The sequence below is a fragment of the Jaculus jaculus genome, chromosome 19, assembly GCF_020740685.1.
Source record: "Jaculus jaculus isolate mJacJac1 chromosome 19, mJacJac1.mat.Y.cur, whole genome shotgun sequence".
NCBI lineage: Eukaryota > Metazoa > Chordata > Mammalia > Rodentia > Dipodidae > Jaculus > Jaculus jaculus.
Window position 1 is genome coordinate 50,080,864 of NC_059120.1, and position 22,857 is coordinate 50,103,720.

At 39.9% G+C, this 22,857-nt stretch overlaps 1 protein-coding gene across 4 annotated transcripts in view; it reads left to right on the plus strand.

Moving 5' to 3' along the window:
* Window positions 1-22,857, plus strand: part of Olfm3 (olfactomedin 3) — a 215,543-nt gene that overhangs the window by 181,041 nt on the left and 11,645 nt on the right. For all 4 annotated transcript variants that reach the window (XM_045137887.1, XM_045137888.1, XM_045137889.1 and 1 more), the window contains 2 exons: window positions 737-892; window positions 5,625-5,844. In XM_045137887.1, coding sequence (XP_044993822.1) covers window positions 737-892; window positions 5,625-5,844 — 376 coding nt within the window. The remainder of the gene's footprint in view (window positions 1-736; window positions 893-5,624; window positions 5,845-22,857) is intronic.

Here is a 22,857-nt window from a genome sequence, read left to right on the forward strand (position 1 = left end):
GGTGGTGGGGTGCACATTTCTACCAACTGGTTTCTTTCATGTACCAATTTTTAGCCTCTGTGCAAGGGGCTTTTCTGACTCCACTCTCCCTCTCTATCCTAATGTCATACCTCACAGTGACCATACTTGAAACATGTTTGGGCCCCTCTGCAGCATGCACCATGACTAAGCATTCCTGATCTCTAACAAACAGCTCATTTTGATGTAACATTATGATATTATTAGCTTACAAAGCCTTGGAATGAAAACCGTATTTTTTAAATTTTAATATATTAAGTACTTCTTTATGTTCAGTCATTTCTGTTAATAAAAATGTCATTTTTATGTCATGCCTAGGTGTAATTTTTCTACGTGGAGATATTTGAGTTTTGATTGTAGAAATCCATCCTTCTGGAAGTGTGCCATGCAGATACGTGATTACAGATGTGGGATTTCTGATGCTTTGCCTGAACGCCCTTCTGAAACATCAACAGTGATCACATCTATAAACAGTCATGCATAACTAATGATTTTCTTTGAGATTTTATTTTTATTTATTTATTGATGAGACAGACAGAGAGAGAGAGAGAGAGAGAATGGGCACATCCGGGCCTCTAGCCCCTGGAAATGAACTCCAGATGCTTGTGCCACCTTGTGCATCTGGCTTATGGGGGGCCTGGAGAATTGAACCTGGGTCCTTGGGTTTCACAGGCTAAGCCGCCTCTCCAGTCCAACTAATATATTTTTTTTATAACAGGTGCAGAACATGTCTCAGTCTATAGAAGTCTTGAACTTGAGAACTCAGAGAGATTTTCAATATGTCTTGAAAATGGAAACCCAAATGAAAGGGCTGAAGGCCAAGTTTCGACAAATTGAAGATGACCGGAAAACACTGATGACCAAGCACTTTCAAGTAGGTGTGGCTGCTGCGATATTGACAACTCAGTGCTCTTAGCATGGCACACAGTTGGAAATAACTGTGGCATGGCTCATATATGCCAAGTTAAAGACTCACTGTGGTGTCAGTCTTTCCTTTGAAACTGACCACTAGCTGCTAGGAATGATCTGAGGCTGTGAGGATAAGACTGCCCTTCTCCTAGAGCTAGATGGGTTTTCTGAAAAGATTTCCATGTACTTCAATATCTAAGACATGGGGAAAATCCCAAAGAAAATTAATAATTAAATTATCAAAGCTTCCCTGGTGATTTTAGACTCTGATAATATGTGGAAAAATATAAAGAATATAACTTATCAAATGAAGTATTGATGCCATTTATATGAGCAGTTTAGGAGAGGATCACCTCATAATTTCATACTTTAAAAAGAAACTAAGTAGTTTACTGACAATTATCTGGAAACACAAGGTAATAATGTTCAGAGCATGCTGTATGGAGTTTTACTAACTATGTACAAATTCTGAGTCTAATAATCTCTCTTGTCTTCATTAAATAATATACCTTAAAAGGAATAGCACACAGTTTATACAATACATTGGTGGTGTCCTCATAATGGCCTATGTTTTTCCCTTGAAATAGGAAATCAGATCCGCTCCCAATGTGAGTAGAATGAGTATGAGCAAGACCTCAATCAGAGAGATAAATGCTTTCTGAGTGTGCTGGAGAGAAGAACCCTGCTGAGTGCATCTTAAAGCGGCAGAGACCACTATGGTTTTGAGTTTCTTCCTGTGCTCTCAGGAGCCTCAGGACACAGGTGTAGGTTGGTGGATATTAGCGTTGAACTAGTTTCAAAGTTTTCCCAGGTCACAGCAGAAGAGATAGGGATAAAAGTAAGTAGAGGATATTGACAAAGGAGGAAGCTGAACTTGTGAGCTGTGGAGTTTAAGTCAAAGAGAAAATGAAACAAAGCCAGAAGATGGAAGATCATGATCAAGACCTAGAAGATATAGTATATACACATACATATAGTATATAGTATATTCAAAGGTGATAGGAAAGCGGATTAGCCGAAAATATATAAGAAACAATAAACTAAGAAGAATCTAAGGCTGATGGAAAATCTTTATTTCCACCAAAATTTACTGAGCACATATACTATATAAGGCAGTGACAGGCCCTTATGGGATGGATAAGGCATCAACCTCCCTCCTATGAAGGACTACTAAAGGCCAAGCAAAGCTAAGGGCAGGGCTGGAGAGATGACTCTGTGGTTAAGGCACTTGCCAGCAAAGCCACAGGACCCAGGTTCAGTTCTCCATTATTCACATAAGCCTAATGAACAAGGTGGTGCATGCATCTGTAGTTCGTTTGCAGTGGCTTCCTTTCTCGTTCTCTGTCTCTCTTTCTTTCTCTCTCTCTTTCTGAAATAAATAAATAAAATATTAAAAAAAAAAACCTAAAAGCAAACAGGCACAAGAGGGCAAGAGCTCATACTGACTTTTGGAGGGATGGTCGTTGAGGATGCTACAAGTAAAGGGACCGTGCGCATGTGGTAGCATGGGGAAGGGCGGGTGCATGATGCAGAAGCGCAGCTGAGAAAACCATCAGGATCATTTTCCTAATGTATAAATTGTCCAGCCAGAGCCATGATGCTGATAAGAAATCTAATTTTTATACTCTGACTAGGAACAAGTTTACCTAGTTCATATAATGCAAAGATATGTTCAACCTGTACATCAAATCCAAGTATAAATAATGAAAACAAGTAATTTTTTTCTAAACATATACACACTTTCAAAGCATGGATCAGAGCATGCTAAATACATTTAGTAAGTCAATCCTTGCAACAATCCTGTATGGCAAGCATTAGTTTAATCCCCATCAGATGACATCTACCAGATGTCTAAATGAAGATTCTAACTGATGCAGGTGCCTCGAGACCTGTGCCACTATGTTAATACATTTGTTCTATGAATTAAAATTAAAAACCGCAGTAATAATTAGAGGTGTATGGACTGACTGAACTCGGTAAGTTATGCCATGAATCACAATTCGCTAAAGATGCAGAGATACCATATTTTATAAGAAAGGGAACAGTGCAAAAATCAATCCATCTTAACTTGAAAATTACTTTCCAAAATAATTAAAAAAAAAAATCTTCAACTGATACTGAAGTCTCAACTTGTGTTTTCCAAATGGGACACTTAAGCTGGTGATCATACTGTAGACCTTCATTCACATGTGAAAAGATTTTTGTTTCTGAGATATACTCTGGTCATTGTCAGAACCACGCAGTAAGAAGTGTACTTCGAGAGGGATTAGTAAGCACAAATCTGTGCTGCTATATTTCAGAGGGGTTTTTTGGTAATGTTTTTATGAGAAAGAGAGAGAGAGAATTGGCACACCAGGACCTCTAGCCACTGCAATTGAACGCCAGGTTTGTGCACCACCTTGTGTGCATGCACAACCTTACGCGGTTGATTCACCTTGTGTGTCTGGCTTATGTGGGAACTGGAGACCCAATTATGGGTCCTTAGACATTTCAGGCAAGCATCTTAGCTGCTAAGCCATCTATTCAGCCCCATTTCAGGGCTTTTAAAATGTATTTTGTAATTGTCAAGAATGTAATTATGAATTTTTACAAAGATAAAAAATGACTTTTTAATTCAGCAGAGATAAAAGCTACCATAATTTTAACATTGTGTTTTTCTTTTAAATATACCAACAATTGAGTATAAAGTCATTCATTATAACTGTTGCTATAAATGATGAGAAATACAATTTCTATTAGTAAAATTATGAGTTCCCCTATAGGAATACCAATAGATGCTTAAACTCCTAAGTTCATCACAAGATGATTTACTGAAATGTTCAATGTTCTGTAGTTTTGCTTGACTGTAATAGCCGTGAATCTTTCTTATTACCAAGATTCTTTATCCTAGTACTCAACATGCACTTGTAAACAAACTCAATGGTCTCTGAATTCATACAGCAAATAGAAATTTATCCATAAGAATCACAAGCCCATAAATCAGGGTAGCATGGGAGCTCTGGCCATCTTAATGCACTTATAGGAATAACATCTTCTAAATGTAATTTCAAAATGCAATTTCCAGGTCCTTAAATTATTATACACTATGGCTTCTGACAACACCTATGGTTTATTCTCAAATGATCATACATTTGGAACTCTTTCCACAAATTATACCAGCTGTAATAAATTTCCCATTGCATTGCACTCCTGAAATATTTTGTGTTGTCTCCAACCACCAAGCTCAAGGGAAAGAACTGAGGGTGACAGGTGTGAATGCTGCATTTGTGGCTCCGTCCTATGAGGGCAAGGTGAGAAGTGCACTGCTTTGACAACACCTGTCCTCTTGATAAAAAATGACCATTTAAGTTGAAAAGTATTTCTGCAGGTGGCTCATTTGTTCCATAAGCTCTGCACCTTGGACCCATCCAGAGTTCATTCACTATATAGGCAAGCAGTTCTGCCATACATAATGAGCTCTAAATTATCTATGTTTTAAGACAAATAGAGGCAGAGTGTAGGTGATAATTCAAAATGATAAACAGCAACAGATATTTCTTCTTGCACTGGAAAACTTGGAGTGATTTATTTTGCTCACTGAACAAACCTTCCTAATGATGTTGTGCTGAAATGGACACTAGAAACACCTAGGGAGGCCTGAGGATAAGAGCTGTACGAGGAAGGAAGTGGTCATGACTGGAAAAATCAAGCAAAAAAACAAACCCAGGCTGGAGAGATGGCTTAGTGGTTAAGGTGCACGCCTGCAAAGCCTAAGGATTCATGTGTCAGGAGTTAGTTGGCAGTGGCTAGAAGCCCTGGAGCACCCATTCTTTCTTCTTTCCTCTTCTCTCTCTCTCTCTCTCTCTCTCTCTTTCTGTCAAATAAATAAGGCAAAAAATTGCTTTAAAAGAAATAAAAAGCTGGCCCAGAAACCAAAATATCTTTTGTGCAGCCCTCCAACATTCAGTAGGTGGGTAATTAATTTTATTTAAATACTCATAAAATATCTGACCTATTTCCAATACGTTTTCTCAAAACATAGTAAGAGGACAGGCCTTCTTGCATTTGTTTCCTAACTAGGTGATGTATTATTCACGTTCTTAAATATTAACAGATGTAAGAGTCCAGAATCCTATGACAGGAAGATTTTTCTAATCAAATAATGCGAAGCATGAAACCATTTTAAAGAGAGGTTATCAGATGGACGAGGTGCGATAAGAAAGTGTATGACTAATAATCAAGTGACCACTTAGATCTTCAGAATCTATCTGATTTCAACCAAAAGTCAGTGAGGAACTTTGAGCTGGTATAGCAGTCAGTTTCCATTAGGTATCATCACATAAAGAACAAAGATGGGGCTGGAGAGATGGCTTAGCGGTTAAGCACTTGCTTGTGACACCTAAGGATCTCGGTTTGAGGCTGGACTCCCCAGGACCCATGTTAGCCACATGCACAAAGGGGGCACATGCATCTGGAGTTCGTCTGCAGTGGCTGGAGGCCCTGGCATGCCCATTCTCTCCCTCCCTCTCTCCCTCTCCCTCTCCCTCTCCCTCTCCCTCTCCCTCTCCCTCTCCCTCTCCCTCTCCCTCTCCCTCTCTCTCTCTCTTTCTCTCTGCCTGTTGTTCTCAAATAAATAAAAAGTAAACAAAAAATATTTGACAAAATGAACTAAGATGCACAGTCTGAGGGACTCCACAATAACCCGCCGCTCTTCACAGGAGCTGAAAGAGAAAATGGATGAGCTCCTGCCCTTGATCCCGGTCTTAGAACAGTACAAAACAGATGCCAAGCTGATCACACAGTTCAAGGAGGAAATCCGCAACCTGTCTGCCGTGCTCACTGGCATCCAGGAGGAGATCGGAGCCTATGACTACGAGGAGCTGCACCAGAGGGTGCTGAGCTTGGAGAGCAGGCTGCGCGACTGCATGAAGAAGCTGAGTGAGTAGAGAGAGCGGAGAGAGTGGGCTGTGCCTCAGTCACAGTTCTCGAGCTCGTGCAAGGAAAAGTGCATTCTCGCGTCGTGCGTGAAGGCCCAGGTGCCTGATTGTAGAGAACACGAGGCCTGCTTGTCACTCCAAAGTGGCCTTTAATGACTTAAGCATGCTGGGGTGCTTTATTAACATGTTTCTGAATTCCCAGGGCTCTGTGTTGCTATTTTGGTGGCTTGAAATAACGTGCTGGCTAAATACAATCTACAGGCAAACATTGCTCAGCTGGGGGAAGAAAAGTATTATTCTGTAGGGAAATCTCGAGATTGGAGAAATGGAAGCTCCCATGGCACTGTGTGAAATAGCAACGATTAAAGCAAAAGAAAACAGTTGTTCTAATCAGATTCACATGTGGGAATCTTCCACTCCGGTTCTTGCCTTTCAGTGTTTCTGTGTTTCCCTGTCGGCCATGCCCAACCCCCAGCATTTCTCTAAAGAGTATACCTTGTCATCATTGCAAGCTTAATTGCACATATCTGCCACAAGTTTGTTTCAAGAGGACAACAACAATGTCTATCATGGTCGTTCTATATGTTAGAATGCCTTTGTCAAAAAACTTAATGACTATTTTATAAATTACTCCTTCAACTAGTCATGGTAACTCTTTACAAACATTTCAACAGCATATGAGCTCTTTCAAGTGGCAAAAAAGAAATCATCCATTTAACTCGTTAAGAAAAACTTCCATATAGCCACATAATATTTAACATGAAAAGGGAAAGTTGTGATTAAGGCTAATAAAAAAATTTAACTATTTGGCATATCACTTAAATATGACTTACATGTTCTGGTCTTATAATTCAATATGTACAGTTACAGTTAATACCTGAACATAAAATTTATGGTTTATATTCTTTTAAAAATCAAGAAATATCATGAATTCAAAGCCGGGTGTGCTGGCACTCTTTTAATCCCAGCAATCAGGAAGTAGAGGTAGAGGTAGGAGGATCGCCATGAGTTTGAGGTCACCCCGAGACTATATCAGCTCATGAATTCAGCGTCCATAGTAACTCGCTAATCAAATCATATTTCCATCAAATAAGAAATTCTCAAACCAAGACTGATAGTGCTTATGCTGGGGAAATGGTTCAGGGGTTAAAGGCACTCGCTTACAAACCCTGTTGGTACAAGTTCAATTCCCCCGTCACCCACATAAAGCCAGACAAGCATTTCTATACAGAAGCAAAAGACTCTTGGAACACATGCACACACACACACACACACACACACGATATCAATGTTCCTTAGAAGTTACAAAGAAGTAACTACACGCTTAGTCCATTAGCTCATGAAATATCTGATTAGGAATCTTAGGTTAGATGACGGTATTCAGGACTAGCCCATGTAGAGAGGGCTCAACTCATTTTCAAAGGCATCTATGTGGCACACACACAGAACATTCCAGATTCCTAGAATACCCTCACCGTGCTCACTGTGCTCTCCTGAGAATCGGTCAGTTAATGCACATAGCATTGCATCTTGAGAGCAGCTATCTGCTGGATGGAAACGGGCTCTGGCAAGACATGGGCATGCTATAAGATGGCTCTAGCTAATAACGGCTTGTCTCTTAGTATCTGTGTTATATTTTCAAACAACTGAAACAGAAAACATGGTTTGCTCTTTACAGGAATGGAGTTCACCTCTCTGTATACTCTCTGTAGGTCTACTGAGCTAGAAATAATCTCTATTACAGTTGGATAGCTCTACACAGACATCCTTTTTATATCACACAGTTTCTTCTTCTTTTTTTTTACAATCCACATATATCCCCAATACTGAAAATTATAACTCAAACAAAGAAAGTTGTTCTTCCATTGTATCTAGACTATCTCGATATTTCTGTATGTCCTTAGGTTTGAGGATTTGATACATGCTCAGTACAAATAAAACTGTCAAATAGTTTTGAATCACAGAGGGTTAGACTTGAAGATGTGGAAGCCATGGATTCCAAGTGTGGAGTACAGTTCTTATATTTCTTAAATCCTTCCCAATCATCAGAAGTCCAGCTTCCCTGTTCACTTAGCAGAGAGACCAGTGCCATAATCAATGACTTTACGCCTAATGTTTTCCTTTCTGCCATGTTTATGTCAATTGCTTTTTGAGAATCTATAACTAGACCACCCCTCGTAATCCTAACATGCCCCCAAATAATTTTTATATTAACCGCTAAAATAGAATAATTCCAATTAAAACAGTGTGTCACATAATAGATGATAGACAGATATAGAGATAGTATAGATATGTAATAAGAACAATTACAAAAACCAAACATATAATTTTCAGTGTGTCCTTAGGCCATAGTTTCATTAAAATGCATTTAACATTGTATTTACATTTTCTGATAATTAGTACAAGTTGGATCAATTCATCCCTGAGGATCCTTGTAAGTCCATGCCCAGTACCCGCTTCTCAGTGCCAGAATAGTGAAATATCAGAACACAGGGAGGTGGGAGACAACACAGGACTTAATTATCATCAGGGCCATTAACAGAGAGGGGGAGATATCAAGGGGTCAGTGTCCCAAAGGATGGAAACTCCGCTTGCGTGGTGCTCAGATCAAGTATGGCACACTGGAAAAAGCTGGCATTGGTGCTGGCGAAACTAGAGCCGCGTGGCTCATCCATCAACGGCCCCTTCACTCTTCACACAGCTCTCCAAGCACAGCCAAGTAGCAGAGGGTAGAAGCAAATTGGGAAGAGCAAAGAAAATGGAAGCAATGATGAATGTGTTTCCCTTCATTTTTGTCAGTGGGCTTACTTTTAAATAAAATACCACTGGGTACATGCCCTGAATTTAAGATACTGAAAATTAAATCAGCTTAATCGTCTTCAAGGTCTCTCTCCCAAACAGTAAATAAGGCTCTGAGGGAGTCACAAGGCATGAAGACCACTAAGGTACCATTTCGTTTCATTTCTGCCAGAGAATTAGAGGTTTGGACAAGACCAAAATTAGAAGAAAAAAAAAAAAAGTTTCTGCAGCAAAGTACCCTGGTGGACTGAAAGAGGTACAGTAATATTATTTCTTAAGTGCTTAATTTTCTCCTGTGAGAGACTGAATAGAGTCCAGGTCCCCTGTGATTAATTAAATCATACCGCATTCTTGGACGTACAGAATATAATCGTGTACGTGTGAGAATTTGCCTGACAAAAAAGTAGTTAAAGCTCCTATACACCCCCTGAGAGCCCCAATAGAAATTTAATGTGGAGGATAACCAGGCTGTTCCCTTTTGCCAAGCCCTTCTTGCTTCTTCTATCTTAGGCCAATGATTTGGTGCCACCTAGCGAGGCACTAGAGTCATCTTCTCATTCAAGTGACCATTAGAGGTCACAGCGCTGACACTGTGACTCTATGATATTTATGGCATATTAAGGGTTAAAAAGTGTAACAAACTTCCTATGTTTGGGGAGTGCACATACATATATTCAACAAATCTTCTTTGCCCCCCTGAAGGGTGTTGTCACTTTTCCAGGCATTCAAAAATTCAAAGAATAAGAGACCATTTCTCTACTAAGGCAGGGACAAGCACATGAGTAGGAAGTTGCAGAAAAACCCACTGGCGACTCCTTGAAAGGCATGGCCAGCTGATTTGCATATGTCTGTTTTAATTCATGAAAGAACTCTGGGTCAGACATTTGTATTGTCAATTTAAGGAAAACATGCTGAAATTTTAAATTAACTTCCAAAGGCTATAGTGGAGACAATAACTTTAAGGTTCTTCTGAATTTAAACATAAAAAGCAGATTTCTCCAACATACCATGTTTTTACTGGATACCTATAATAGTATAAAAATAATTTTAACAATCTCATAAGTTTAAATTTGTGAAAGAACCATAATCCAATCAACTGTTGTGGAGAACAAAAAAACGGAAGCATGAGAGTCAGCCATTTCCTGAGTCTTCCCTAAATCCCACTTCTCCCAGAAAATCTCCACATCATCAGTTACTTCTTTCTCACCTCTCACTTACCTCTCAAAACCTTGTCTGTTCTGTACCCTCATTTCTTCCATCCAAATGCAGAAAATAATTCATCAGTTTTTCAGCGGGATATTGCAATGAATGGTTTCCTAACTATTTACTTTGGCAGAAGACATTCACTCTCCATCACACTGAGTATTTAGCATAAATTTTGTCAAATACAAGTCAATCCACAATATAATTTTAATTTGAGTGGTTTAGCTTGAAAGCTTAATCCAGACACCTTTGTTTCACTAGTCTTAATGCATTCTGGGGCTGGAGAGATGGTTCAGTGGTTAAGGCACTTGACTAGGAATCTTAAAAACCCAAGTTTGATTCATCCATACCCAGGTAAGCCAGATGCCCAAGGTGTATAGTGAATCTGGAGGTCCTTTGCAGTGGCTAAAAGCCCTGGTGTGCCCATTCTCTATCTTCCTCTTTCATTTATTTACTTTTCAAATATTTACTATTATTATTAACAAGATGCTTCATATGGATATATCATGTGTTGGGGTACCCTCTTTTCCCTCGTCCCTGTCTCCATTCCATTGAGGACACTTCTCAGTGGGGTTGCAGGCACTCCCCATGGGGTTGTAGTTTATGCGTTGTGAGTTCAGTAGCCAGTTATTTGTGGGGGGGTTGGAGGGGATAGGGAATGCCTCTGGGCATGATGTCTCAACCTATGGCTCTTACAATCTTTCCACCCCCTATTCTGCAAAATTCCCTGAGTAGTGGTGGGTGAAATTTAAATCTGCTTCAGTGATGAGCTCTTAGGAGCCTCTGGATCTCCACTTTGGTAGGTGTTGAGTATCCTCAGGGTCTGTCTCCTTCACCCTGGTGCTGATTATTAGGAACATGGAAGCAGCACTCTTGCTCATCTCCCCATTCCTCTCTGGATTCAGCTCTGGCTTGGCTGAAGTGCGAAGGTGAGTTTATCTCCTCCAGTCTCTCTACCTTCTGACAAAGAAGAACAGATTCTCCAATGGAGAGTTAAGTCAACATAATTTACATGGGATAAGCATTATTAATTTAGGGTGAATTTGATGTATGTAATCCCTCTTTTAGCTAAAGACTAGTGAGAGCTTGACACTGTAGAGCATAATCTTTGTATCCATAGGATTCTGATCTGGTTCCCAGTTCCACATAGGAGTTCCTTTACACTGAGTGGATCTCTTGACCAATCAGAAAGCTAATGGTTACCCACTGAGGCTGTGTGCCACTATTGCACTGGCATGTAAAACCTGTCAGGATGTTTCCTTCTGAGTAGCTGAGACCTCTGGTTGCTCAGGCCATTGTTGGCCACTTCCCCCAGTAGCACATGGAGCACTTTCCCACACTAGATAGGCTGTCTGGGGTCTGGCTTTCTTCTGCATGCCAGCCAGGTCTCTGTGCTCTGTGTCAGCAGCATATGGCGTCTTCAGCAACAGTGTCTTAGCTTTTGCCTCAGGTAGGTAATCAAGTGCTTTGACAGAAAGCTGTCTTGATTTGGGGACCTCTTAGGTGTCTCCTATCAACAGCTCTATGTGGGTAGCAACCAATCTCTGGTACTGGGAGTTACAGGTCGGGGACAGAAAAAACTTTTTGTATTAAGTTTAGACTTCATCCCACCCTCCCTAGAGCCCTACTTTTCAGTTGCTCCCCACTTATTCCTTTTGAGGCTTATATAGATATCTTTTAGGCTATCTCCAAGCATAAAGGTTTCTATAGTATCAGCTCATTTTTATTTAATTTTGTGTTTGCTTCTTCCCCTTTCTCTTTTCCCTCCCCCCAAACTCTTAAAGCCCTATTGTCTGGGCCTCGAGTTGCCTATCAGGTATCACAGCAACTCAAGCAGGACCCGCTTAGGAACCGCAGATAAGTGACACCATGAGGCGTTTGTCCTTCTGTGATTGTGTGCACCAGCTGTACCACTGACAGAAGCCTAATATCTAGAATCTACAAAGAACTCAAAAAACTAAACTATTAAAAAAAAAATCAAACAACTCACTTCAAAAGTGAGGCAGAGAACTGGATAGGGAGTTCTCAGAGGAAGAATGACAAATGGCTAACACACACTTAAGAAAATGTTCAACATCCCAAACCATTAGAGAAATGCAAATTAAAACAACCATTTGATTCTACCTTGCTCCAGTAAGGATGGCAGTCATTAATAAGTTAACAATGACAAACGTTAGCTAGGATGTGGGGAACAAGAAACCTTCATGCACAGTTGGTGGGAATATAAACTTGTACAACCACCATGGAAATCAATTCAGAGATTCCTGAGAAGGATGAACATAGAGCTACCAACAGACCCATTTATTTCCTTATGGGGCATTGATCCTAAATGCTCCATGCATCAAAACAGAGACATTTGCTCAACCATGTCCATAGCTGTTCAATTCATTATAGCTTAGAGCTGGAATCAACTCAGATGCCCATCATTGGATGAGTGGATGACGAACTTGTGGTACATTTGCACAGTGGAATTCTACTCAGCAGTAAGAAAAAAGCAATACAGTGAAATTTGTAGAAAAATGGACAGACTTAGAACAGGTCTCTCTCTCTGCCTCTCTCTCTCTCTCTCTCTCTCTCTCTCTCAATCTCTCTTTCTCTCTCTCTCTCTCCTCTCTAAAATGAATAAATGAAATAAAAAAAATTAGAAAATAATGCATTCTGCAAAATTTCCCGTCCCTTTTGTAGCCAAGTTGTCACCACGTCCCTCATACCCTGTTCTTGGCCATGCTTGCCTTCCGGTTCCTCGGTGGTGTGTTTTCCCCTTCCTGCATATTAAGCTTTTGTCACTCTTCTTCTGGAACACTCTTCCTCCACCCACCACCTATGCAAGTCCTAACACATTTTCATTTTGCACACCAGACACCAACTTGGCTGAGAAGCCTTGCTTGATAGCACCTCAAAGTGGTCAGATTGCTTCTGGCAGGCCTGCCCACAACATAGGCCCTTTATCCACTCTGTCCTGACATGGTCTGCTACTATGTCTTACAGAAAGAAAAACAGAAAAAAAAAAACCATGTTTGTCCCCCATCCTAATCTTTGCATTCTTATAATGTTCCTGTGCTGAAAGGACCCCCCCCCCCACCTTGCTCTTGTTGAATCCTTGAAGCTGCTCATAGCACACCTACAATAGTAGCAAAAGTTACTCATGGTCTGGAGAAAGGGTTTAGCAGTGAAGGCCCTTGCCTGCGAAGCCTAAGGACCTAGGTCCCACATAAACCAGATAAACGTGGTGGCACATGCGTCTGGAGTTCATTTGCAGTGACTAGAGGCCCTGGGGCACCCATTCTCTCTCTCTCTCTCTCTCTCTCTCTCTCTCTCTCTCTCTCTCTCTCTCTCTCTCTCTCTCTCTCTCTTCCTCCCACCCCTCTCTCTGGCTCTGCTAAATAAATAAATAAATAATCTTTAAAACAAGATTTATATAAAAATTACTTTCCACAAAGGATTTTAAAGGGCAGTTTTTTAAAATGGGCTTTTAAGTTAGTTTTTTAAAAGACATATATTTAAAATGAGCTTTTTAACTAGTTTTCAAGAAACCAGTGTATGCAAAATACAGAACATATATGCATACCTCTGTACACATACACATATATCATCCTTCTTAAAGCCAGAAAGCTCTAGGAAAACTAGGTAAAAATAGCACAGTTTTTCTCACCTTTTCTTTCCTTCTGTTCTTTCTTTGGGGATAATTTCAGTACTTCATAATGACATATGTTATCATATGCCCTGTAACATTTAAAGAATGAGACATTGAAATTTTTCAGTGATAGCAGGAATTCAGACAAATATCAAACTCTCCCTGGCTGAGGAAAATAAATGAGATTTTATTCAAAAATCTAATAGAGCAAGTTTTTAAGATTTTTTTTTTCAGATTAAATTGATAGAATCTTTTTTATGGTGCGTGTACCTGAGATAAAGTCTTCTAGAACTCTAGAACCCTAATTATTTTAGCCACATTATTCAGTAATTGACCAACTTTACTACACATTACTATTAGTCTTTCTTATTTCCTTTGTGTTCTTAAATTACAACTATTTTAAACATGTTAAAGATTGGCAGTCTATATTTTCACAGGCAAGCCTAAATTCAAAATTCTTGGGGATTTCATTACACAAATGTCAGTTTTAATGTTAAATAGGCTCCTCTGTCAATATACATTCATAACATGGGCTTTAGCTCAGAGAAGGTAAACTGAAAAGTTCAAGTATTTTTAATAAATTAAAGGGTAAAATTATGCTGGTTTTCGAAGTTGTTAGTTATTTAGTCGTGCTCATATTATTGATCTCATTTACCAACTACCAATTAGAACCTCATTCTGGTGCTCTATCCAGTCTTGTATCAACCCTTCCCTCAGCAATCTATTTGATATGCTGACATAGATGTTCAAAGAATATATATTATACAGTACATACACAAAAAGTATGGTGGAGATAAACTTATTTAAAGTTGCTCTAATACATAGTCTTTAAAACAAGTCATATATACTTCTTTGTTCAAATATCTGTTTATTTATTTATTTGTAAGCAGAGAGACACAAAGGGCATGCCAGGGCATGGTACCACTGCAGACCAACTGCAGATGCAGGCGCCGCTTTGTGCATCTTGCTTTGCATAGAGTAGGGATCAAACCCTGGTTCTTAGGCTTACAGGCAGGTGCCTTAACCACTGAGGCATCTCTCCAGCCCTGAATCTATTTCTTACTACATGAATGCTCCATTGAACTTTCGTGAAAAAGAATAACTTTCTGTCCACAAACACGTTCACTCTTGGTCTAGGATATTACAAAGTACATTCATATGCTGAAGAAAGAAATTACGGCTGGAGAGATGGCTTAGCGGTTAAGTGCTTGCCTATGAAGCCTAAGGACCCCGGTTTGAGGCTCAATTCCCCAGGACCGACGTTAGCCAGATGCACAAGGGGGCGCGCATGCATATGGAGTTCGCTTGCAGTGGCTGGAGGCCCTGGTGTGCCCATTCTCTCTCTCTCTCTCTCTCTCTCTCTCTCTCTCTACCTCTTTCTCTCTCTCTCTCTATGTCATTCTCAAATAAATAAATAAAAATGAACAAGAAAGAAATTAAAGAAAGGACAGGTTTTTTTTTTTTTCTTTTTTCAATGCACCAGTGAACCAAGCACCTTATCTTTCTGCTGAATCCCAAGTGACATCTTCTCTCAGCTCAAGATGGATCATGATCGGTTGTAACTGATACTAAAAAAAAAAAAAAAAAAAAAAAAAAAAAAAAAAAAAAAAAAAAAAAAAATTAATGTATAAAGTCATCAGGAGAATAAAATGGTCACTTTCCCTCAGCAGTCTTTTCAGCATATTTTCTGATCATGCAGAACTGACACAGACAATATATTAAAACTGCCTACACCTTCAGGTGTCTCACTGCAGACAGAGAGTGTAGCAGGAGAAAATCAATGAAGCAAGACTCCTAACTTCCTTCTTCTCCATCCACTCTTGTGGGAACATTCGTCTTCCAGGCATTTGGGGAAAATTATCTTCTCGGTCTGGCTTCCTTTGTCTTCCTGGAAAAATGAGAGCAAAGTGAGGAAGATAATGATTCATTTGAACAAAAGCTAGTTAGGGAAGCTGAGAAATAGAAATGACCTATTGTTTATTTTTACAATTTCTGTGTGCCTCTAGAATCTGAGGATACCTGTGTTTCCTCAAGAAGAAAAAGGAAGAAAACAGCCAATGTCATAAATTCCTGCAGCCTTAACTTTACTAATTTCGGGGGACAAGATGAGTTTTAGCTTAGGAAACTAATGCTAGTTTTGCCAGTTTTGTTTTCTTTCTTTTTTTTTTTTTAATACCTAAAATTCAAGGCATGGCATTGCTGTTTTAAAAGCAATTCCTACCGGGAAGAAATCAACCTCAAAAGCTCTTTCAAGCCAGTCATGGGGTACACACCTTTAATCCCAGCAGTTGGGAGGCAGAGGTAGAAGGATTGTTATGAGTTCAAGGCCAGTTTGGGACTACAGAGTGAGTGCCAGTTCAGCCTGGGCTAGAGTAAGACCCTACATCAAAATAAATAGATAAATAAATAAAACACGTTATTTCTGTGTTTCTTACTTCCTAGGGATGGTGATGATATGGCGATAGTAACAAGGATGACTATCTTGGCCACAGTAGTGATGGGTGTTTGTTTGAATACAACCACCTTATGTTCATCAGTATATGCAAGTTTCTTGATCCACTATATATTCAGTGTCCTCTTAGTTAAGCCGATAAAGTGTCTGGTTATAGCACTTGCATTTTGGAGATAAATAAACTCTGCTCTAGAGAATAAATGCATCACCTAACAATGCATGGTGATGTGATGGTGTGCCCTGGATTAGAATCCAGACTTCTAAATGCCTGCTCCAGTGTCCTAACTACACAAACAAAATTTGGGGGGAAATTAATGAAAATTATGAACATTTTCACAAAAACAAAGAAACCCTATAGAATAATGAGATGCATAATTACTCACAGTTACTAAAGAGATCAGCCTGTGAGCTTCATTTATTCAATTATGTTCCTTCACACCATCAATTTCTCCCTCTCTACCAGAGTGCTCCTAAGCAACTGGCAAAATTTAGTTAAATAATAGTGTAGCAGACAGCCTAAGGTTGCTTGGAAGAATGTCCAAATCAGGCAGTCAGGGAGGAAAGGACATTTATTGAAGCTTACAGAATCAGCACAGGGGAGTTCCATCATGGCAGAAGTCGCCCCCTCTTACAGGACCAAGCAGAGAGAGAGAAAAACCAAAAGCCCCCACAAGTATGCACACTTTAGGAACCCCAGGCAGAACTCAGGCACTGTGTGTATCTTAGATTTGAATTCAGACCTGCCTTAGGGCTGAACCCCAAGATCCATCCACAATGACACCTCCTCCAGTGAATTGTCTGCAGATCTAAATTACAATCTTTAATAGACTCCTGAGTATATCGGGGATCATCCATTCAAATTACCACTAATACTAATAACATCAATACAAGAATAAAACCCGTCAGGCTGGGGGGATGACTTAGTGGTTGAGGCACTTCCCTGTGAGGCCATAGGACCCAGGTTCAATTCCCCAGGACCCACGTTAGCCAGATGCACAGGGGGCGTTCACGTCTGGAGTTCATTTGTGGTAGCTGGAGGCCTTGATGCACCCATTCTCTTTCTCTCTCTCTCTCTCTCTCTCTCTCTCTCTCTAATAAATAAATATTTTTAACAAAAAGAATCAATATGTCTTAGCACTTTATTTTTCCTGACCTCAATTTCCCATTTCTCCCTAAAAGGAACCTTCCATAGCTGCTACATTGGTTTATAATTTTAGGCAAAATTCTACCTATATTTCTATTTTATTGTTTATCTTCTACATTTGACTCTTATTATGTGATATTGAGAGTTTAAAAATTTATTCCAGATCTTTTAAGAGTAAATGTTAGACCTATAGAAGGTGGATTGGTAGGAAGAAGAGCTTTCTGCATAAGTGTGTGGACCTAAGAGGGCCTGATTCACCCAAAATTTGATTGTCTGGAACCCACATAAATAGCTAGGCATGGCCAATGCACACCTCTAACCCAAGTCCTAAGGGGAGTAGAGACCAGAATTTCTGGGGCTCACTGTTCATCCAGCCTGACCATTTGGTGAGAGACTCTGTCTTTAAAAAAAAAAAAAAAAAAAGATTTTATTTTTATTTATTTATTAGAGTAAGAGAGAGAGTGATAATGGGCATGTCAGGGCTTCCAGCCACTGCAAACGAACCCCAAACACATGCCCAACCATGTGCATCTGGCTTATGTGGGACCTGGAGAATCGAACCTGGGTCTTTAGGCTTCACAGGCAAGTGCCTTAACCACTATGCCATCTCTCCAGCCCAGAGACTGTCTTAAGGAAACACAAGGGTATAAATGATAGAGTGCACCTGATGTTCTCCTCTGGCCTCTGCACATATGTGCATGGGGCATACACATACACACACACATGTGCACATATACTATACATACACACACCACATGTGAGGCACATCCAAATCCATGCAGTGAGTCTACTTCACTAGTAACCACCTACATACTAGTTTTAGATTCTCCCTCCCCTAGAGGACCCATAAATAAAGTGCCTAAATATCCTTCCCTTCATTTATGAGTTGACAGCTAATTTCTTGTCAACCAAATCTCACATTTAATATATCACTCTCTAAGAGGTCTTCCCTAACTTCCCAATCTAATATAGTTCCCAGGGTCTGGAGATGTGTCTCAGTGGTTGGAGAGCTTGCCTGTAAAGCCTAACAACCCAGAGTTACACCCAGGTTTGATTCCCCAGTACCCATGTAAAGCCATATACACAATGTGGTACATGCATTGCAAAACCCATTGTCATTCTCTCTCTCTCCTTCTTTCTCCCTCTCCTTGCAAAACTAATTTTAACACTTTTTTAATTAATTAATTTATTTATTTGAGAGCAGCAGACAAAGAAGCACATAGAGAAAGAGAGAAAGAGATTGAGAGAGAGAGAATGGGCACACCAGCGCCTCCAGCCACTGCAAACGAACTCCAGACGCATGCTCCCCCTTGTGCATCTGGCTAACGTGGGTCTTAGGGAATCAAGCCTCGAACCAGAGTCCTTAGGCTTCACAGGCAAGCGCTTAACCACTAAGCCATCTATCCAACCCACAAAAATAATTTTTAACAAAATTAATAAAGTAGTTCCCAATTACTGCTTATTAAGTTGACCTATTTAATCATTTGCATTAAATTTATCCCAATCTATGTTGTAACTGATCAGCTTGTTTATCTCTTCTTTTCACCAAAACATGAGCTTTTCCTCTAGAAGAGAGGCACCATACCTCACTGTTCACTGTAACTTTAGTACCTAGAACAGTGCCAGTAGCTGAGTAAACAGCTACTTTTATGAATAAATTTCTATTTTAAATATATAAGGGTTTATTTTATATGGTGGTACTGATTGGAGTAGGAATCAATTATAGCCCATTGCACCAGTTACCAAGTAAAAGTCAGTTACCCAAGAATCCACGCTACCAATGTAATCCAATGTGGAAGAAATCTATGCAAAAGTACTTAATCCACTGAGTGAAAAGTTGGTGTGTATGTGTGTATCGCAAACCTATTTGAGTATCTAAGCAAATTCACTTCTATGAAATCTGAAAATTTTTTCTACTGTATTTATTATTATTAACAACATATTTTATATGGATACATCTGTTGGGATCCTCTTTCCCTTATCCCTGCCCCCATTCCACTGGGGGCACTCCTCCGTGGGGCTGCACGTACTCCCCATGGGGTTGTGGGTTATACATTGTGGTAGCAGCAGTAAGTTTTTAGAGGAGGCAGTGGCCCTGGGAATGATGTCTCAACCTGTGGCTCTTACAATCTTTCTGCCCCCTCTTCCACAAAATTCCCTGAGCCCTGTTGTGGGCGTGTTTCAAGTCTACTTCAGTAATGAGCTCTTAGGAGCCTCTGGATCCCCACTTTGGTGGGTGTTGAGTATCCTCAGATTCTGTCTCCTTCACCCTGGTGCTGATTATCAGGAACATGGAAGCAGCACTCTTGCTCATCTCCCCAATTCCTCTGTGGGTTCAGCTGTGGCTTGGCTGAAGTGCAAGGGGTAGTTTATCTCCTCAGGTCTTGCTACCTTCTGAAAAAGAAGAACAGATTCCCCAATAGAGAGTGAAGTCAGCATAGTCTAAATGGGATATACATCATGAATTTAGGGAGAATTTGATGTATATAGCCTCTCTTTTAGCCAGACTGGTGAGAGCTTGACACTGGAGAACATATAATCTTTGTCTCCATAGGATTCTGATCTGGTTTTCCAGATATGGGTTCCTTTACGCTGAGTGGATCTCAAATGCACTTACTATTTCAAAGTAGGAAACTGAAATCCACATTTAAGAGGTAGATATTATTTTAAAATTGATAACACTTTGGATCATAAATTCTTTATTTCAACTGTGGTTTTTAGACTAACAGATTGGTTTCCTCAGAAGATAGGACTCCAAGATGAAGCCCTGTGATGAACGTGGGAATCACTGGCATTACTCCTTGGGAGACCTGGGAAACAGCTAGTGGATGATGAGTGTGGAGGAGAAGGTTGGAGAGATGATTACTCAGAAATGAAAAAACTGAAAAGTATATAAATGTCCACAGGCTCTTCTCTGGCCAAAGAATAGATATGAAATACCATTATTTGGAGCCAAACTCATACTTCCCTATTTTGAAAATAAATTGCATGTAACTTGAAAGCCTACTCACAGATAGCTTACAAAATTAAAGTTGGAAAAATGTAATTTATTGACTTAACTTTTCCTTCATAGTTCCCATTTCCTTCATAATTTCATGCATGTGCAAAACCAAGTTTGTGAGACATATTAAGGAATATAACTATATTGAACTTTCCCTTTGTAAGCACTAACTATTGTTGTTATAGAAACCATCCACTTGAAGTGAACTGATGACTGTCATAACTCACGGTTTTGCCATTTTAAGGAGTAAAGAGCTAAAGAACTGCAGTGAAGGAGGGACAGCACACAGTCAACTCTAAGGCTGGAGGGAAGGACTGAGGGAGAGACAGAAGGAGAGAGAGTGAGAGAGAACAAAATCCATTATAATATTCAGCTAGAAAAAAATTGAAAGTTTAAAACAAAATTTCAATCTAATCCTTTCGGGACTGAAGTCAAATTTAAATCCAGGCTAGGGCTCAGTGGTTAAGGCACTTGCCTCTGAAGCCTAAGGACTCGTGTTTGACTCTCCAGGTCCCACAAAAGCCAGACGCCCAGTGGCACAAGTGTTTGAGGTCCCACATGCACACGAGGGGGCACACACATCTGGAATTCGAGTGCAGTGGCCGAAACCCTGGCGTGCCAATTCGCTTTCTTCCTCTCTCTCTCTTCATCTCTCTCTCACACATAAGGCAGGTCAATCTGCTGGGCACGGCTCACACAAGCTATGCAGTGTAGCCACAGCTTTGACTTCTGCAGACTTTTTTCATTTCCCTCCTCCATCTCCTTTGTAGCTATGTGGCATAAAAACTGGAAATGATTTTGTTCAACAGACAATATCTGGATGCAATGTGTTTGTTATTTAATGCGATTGCTTTTAAATTGAATGACTATGTTGTTTATGCAATTATTTGAACATTTTAAGTGACAATTTAAAATTTTTCCACATATGGCTGGAAATCATATGCTTAAAATTAAAGAATGGGTTGCAATAGAAATTAACATCCTTTTTCTGGGCTATTCCCCAGAGGTTATTACATTTAACAGTTTAACTATCAGACATCAAGTCATTGAACCTACATTTATACTAATATATATGTTGCCTGTTTTAAATCAATTTTAGATATTGTATAATGACTTACTGCCATCAAAAGAATTAGATAACTAAGCCAGTCCCACTTTATTTCATATCTCCACTAATATGCTTTTATGACAATTCATAGTTTGACCAACATGAATCTTGTAACTTCATTGTTTTTATCAACTCTGGGGGGAAAAATCCTTTTAAACCATATTTTAAAATATGTAAACAGATTAACTCCTATATTTCCATCTCCTAACTGATAAGTCCCTAACATTGTAAGCTTTATCTTTCTTCTGTTATCATCATAAAAATCTTGTAATCAAGGAGCCCGTGAAACAGCCAAGTGTTTGGTAACTGGCTTATGGTCTATAAGTAAAAGGAGCCTCTTAATGTTTACAATACTGTGATGTTCATATTGCTTCTTGGGTACTGCCATGGACTCAGACATGGTCCCTTCCTCTCCCAATCTGCTACCATAACATATGCGCCATTTAAGAGGGCATTATGAAAATTAAGTTCAAACGGTATCTCCATGTAGACACAGATACAAATATAGATGTATAGGCAATGTTCTTCACTGTTTTCCTGGTGACTTGGTCTATCTAGAGATCAGTCCCACTTACCCTTCTTTTTTTTTGGTTTTCCAAGGTAGGCTTTCACTGTAGCTCAGGCTGACCTGAAATTCATTATGGAGTCTCAGGGTGGCCTCGAACTCACAGCGATCCTCCTGCCTCTGCCTCCCAAGTGCTGGGATCAAAGGCGTGTGCCTCCACACCTGGCTTACCCTTCTTTTTAAGAACAAATCAGATTTATATTTACCTAGTACATAAAATCTTCATATTGAACATATCAACGTGGTACATCAGGTTACCAACAATGCAAAACTTACATGAGGTTTAAATCTGTTTAAACATAGCTAGTTCTTGAAATAGTAATCATTTCTTTATGGTAGAAATATTCAAAATCTTTTCTTCCAGTTTTTTTTTTGTTTTTTTTTTGGCAAGCTTAACATACTGGCCATTCTTTAAGCTGGAAAGTAAGAGTGAGAGCGAGAGAGAATTGGCATGACAAGGCCTCCAGCCACTGCACTCAAACTCCAGATGTGTGTGCCTCCTTGTGTGTATGTACTAACTAGTGTGCTTGGGTTCCTTTGTGCATCTGGCTTACAAGGGACCTATAGAGTTTAACATCAGTCCTTAGGCTTTGCAGACAATTGCCTTAACCACTAAGCCATCTCTCTAGCACTTCTTCCAGGTTTATTTTTGAGAGAGAGACACACCAAGAGATAAAGAGAGAGAGAGGGAGAGGGAGAGAGAATTGGTGCACCAGGGTCTCAGGCTCTGAAATCAAACAGCAGATTCTTGCGCCACCTAGTGGGCACCTTCAGCCTTGTGTTTGCCTCACCTTTGTGCATCTGGCTTACATGGGATCTAGAGAGTCCAACATGGGTCCTTAGGCTTTGCAGGCAAGTGCTTTAACCTCTAAGCCATCTCCCCTTCCCTCTTCCAGGTTTTTAAGTGTATGTCATTGTTACCTGATGTCACCCCACTGTTCATTAGCACAACAGAATTCCTTTTCTTTTTGTAACCTTTCATTGACAACCTTAATACATACACACACTGCACCCTGATCATAATTTCCTCCCAGCACCCTGCTTTCTGCCCCCTCTCCTTTCCCTTACCACTTAACCTCTTCCTATTGCCACTGGAGGTGGTTATTTT